The sequence below is a fragment of the Cariama cristata genome, unplaced genomic scaffold (genome assembly GCF_000690535.1).
Source record: "Cariama cristata isolate BGI_N322 unplaced genomic scaffold, ASM69053v1 scaffold37734, whole genome shotgun sequence".
NCBI classification, from domain to species: Eukaryota; Metazoa; Chordata; class Aves; order Cariamiformes; family Cariamidae; genus Cariama; species Cariama cristata.
Genome location: NW_009612987.1, coordinates 1 through 2,647, shown reverse-complemented (window position 1 = coordinate 2,647; position 2,647 = coordinate 1). Strand labels below are relative to the sequence as shown.

The following is a 2,647-nucleotide window of genomic DNA, read 5'->3' as shown; positions in this document are numbered from 1 at the left end:
AGCTTCACCTTTTGCTCCTCATTCTCCACAATTCCCTTTCTCTTCTTCAGCTCCGTCTCAATGTACTTCATCCTGAACAGAAACACAAGAGGGACACACAGCATTTAATTCTGTTTTCTGTACTCTGTCCCAGCAGTGCTGAGCACAGCCGCATCACTGTCCCGACAGCAAGGAGAGAGGAAAGAATAATCTCTCCAAAACAACTCAGCTAACATCAGTTGCAAGAAGCAAGATATTTGCTACTCTGTACAATAAATAATCAGAGCCTCCAAGATCTTCCACAAGCAGTAGGGACAGCTCCCACTGGTATTTAATGCCACCACACTGGCTGGCTGTTTGGCACCTCCCACTTTGTCCATGAAAAAGTCTTCTCCAGTCTGGCAGCCAGGAGGTGAGAGAGCAAGTGAAAGTTTCAGTGAGAACCAGGAAGACATTCTGGGGCTACTCAGAATCCAAGACAGAAAAAAATACACTGTGAGGGGACACCCAACCCAGAATCCAACATCACAGACACAACGCAGCACAACTTACATGTCAGCATCTTCGTCCCGCCTGTTGGTTTCAGCTGAGAAGGAAGTTCCCAAGTTTAGATCTTCCTCTTCATTAATCCTAAATGGAAACAATGTTTACAGTTTTTTGGGTGAGGGTTTTTTTTTATTGTTTTGGAGGTTTTTGTGTGTGTGTGTTTTGTTTTTTTTAAACTAATTTGACATGTTAGGGTAACAGTAACTGGCCAAACTGTATTACATTAAACTCTTCGAAGCAACACAACATCTGGTTACTTCATTACTAGCTGTCATTTAATACTAGTCCGGGAGAGATCTTCAGAGCTCACATGCACCCACCTGTCCTTGCCTCTTTCTTTCAGCTTCTTCATGTCCACCATTCCCCCAGATTTTATCTTAAATGGGTCATCCTGTAAATCAGAAACAATGAGAAACCCTGAAGCTTCCCTCTAGTTTAATGCTAGTCTACGAAATCTGGATAAAAACACAGAAAACTTGTAAGTATTGAGCTGTGACATCAGTCCTACCCTAGGCCAGACTCACACAGTGACTGGCTGGACCACACTGGTATTTTCACATCATTACATCTTAGCCTCGAGGTGATGAAAGCACTTACCACAAGTGTTGCTTCTTCTTGCAACTTCTCTCCCACAAGCAGAGCTACGGCACTAGTCAAGCAGATATAGAAAGTAAATAAAATTCAGTGGAAGGAAGCATATTACCAACAACGCTGCATTTTTTTACCCTTCTCTAAATCTAACAGATGGTCTCACACGCTGTGTTAACACTAAATTGTCAATCTTCCTAATCCCTCCACATGGACAGAGGGACTATTACTGTTTTGGGGAGATGAGAGGGCAGATTTTAGTGCCTTACAGTGAGTCATCAAAATAACAAACAAAGTTCGTTGCTGGTGCGCATTTCAACGAGCTCATCAGCTAATCAATGGCACTAGAGGAGAGGGGAATTAGGTTGGAGGGGGTGTGAAAGTGTCCAATTTAAATCATGTGTGCAGTACAAAAGTAATTTGGTGAAAATACATTTCATGGTAAATCCCAATCCTAATCTTTTTCTTCATGGCTGGGATACAGAACAGACTGTAAACCAACACGGTGCACCCGTACCAAACTCCCCCTCTTTTCCATCCTCAGGCTTTAATGTAGAAACTCCTCTATCAAGAACATACTTTTGGCATGATCCAACATGTAACAGTTTCTACCAAAAGGAGGCACATGACAGGAGAGAAATTTACTGTTACATTACACCGTTGGACAAAACACAACTTCACATCCTTGGTGCTACAGCCCTTACCTCACCCCATTGGGTCGCTTTCTGAGGCTCTGAACTTCTCTGGCTTCCTCAACTTTTAACCTGAAGAAAAAGCATTTGACTTAGCACTTGATGCTTTGGGTTTAATTAATTATTTTTGATTTTTCTGCAGTTAATATGCAATCTTCTAGACAGACTTTGCCCTAAAATTCTGCATATCAGTATCTGATTACAGATTAGATATTTTCTACTTTATTTAAGCAATCCAATTTATTTAAGCAGTCAGAAAAAACCCACATGGCATCTGCTGAGTATGTCCCTTTAAGAGACCTTCCCTCAGCTGGCGAAAGAAGCACCCAAATGCTGAAAGGCTTTAACAAGAAGCCAATATTGGAAGAACAAGCCAAGGATCACTAGTTTCAGTCCCTTAAGATCTCCAGACAATATTCTCCTCCCAGTAAAACAGAGGGTCACCGAGTAACATGAGTTAACGGCGGGCACCTTTACTCCTTCAACAATTGATGCTAGCTAATAAAATACTCCAGCCACTTCTCAGGAGAAAAGGGAACTAAGGAAGCACTCAATTTACAGCAAAATTAGCAGCAGCTCTCAAGAGAATATAACGCAGCCGAGTGGTTGTCAAGATACATCAGTGCATCAGTGACTCAGAAGAAAGTTTATGCTAAAATTAAATACCAAGTCTCTCTATATAGACTGACATGCATTCTTAATTTCTTCAGATATTTAGACTTTTCCTAATTAGGCATGTCTTTCAACATCTGCCATGAACTAGGCATCATAAAATATTTCTGAGAGATAAAAGATCTTTGGATCTTTCCATTGCTTGGAATGGAAGGGTCTGAAAACGAAAC

The 2,647-nt window shown here is 41.3% G+C and overlaps 1 protein-coding gene across 1 annotated transcript in view; it reads right to left on the bottom strand.

Moving 5' to 3' along the window:
- The window catches only part of LOC104160657 (chromosome unknown open reading frame, human C9orf78), a gene marked incomplete at its 5' end in the record, with an annotated part of 4,420 nt that extends 2,543 nt beyond the window's left edge, over positions 1-1,877 (bottom strand). The window contains 5 exons of the mRNA XM_009698842.1: positions 4-72; positions 532-609; positions 846-916; positions 1,123-1,174; positions 1,818-1,877. Coding sequence (XP_009697144.1) covers positions 4-72; positions 532-609; positions 846-916; positions 1,123-1,174; positions 1,818-1,877 — 330 coding nt within the window. The remainder of the gene's footprint in view (positions 1-3; positions 73-531; positions 610-845; positions 917-1,122; positions 1,175-1,817) is intronic.
- Between the last annotated feature and the right edge of the window lie 770 nt (positions 1,878-2,647).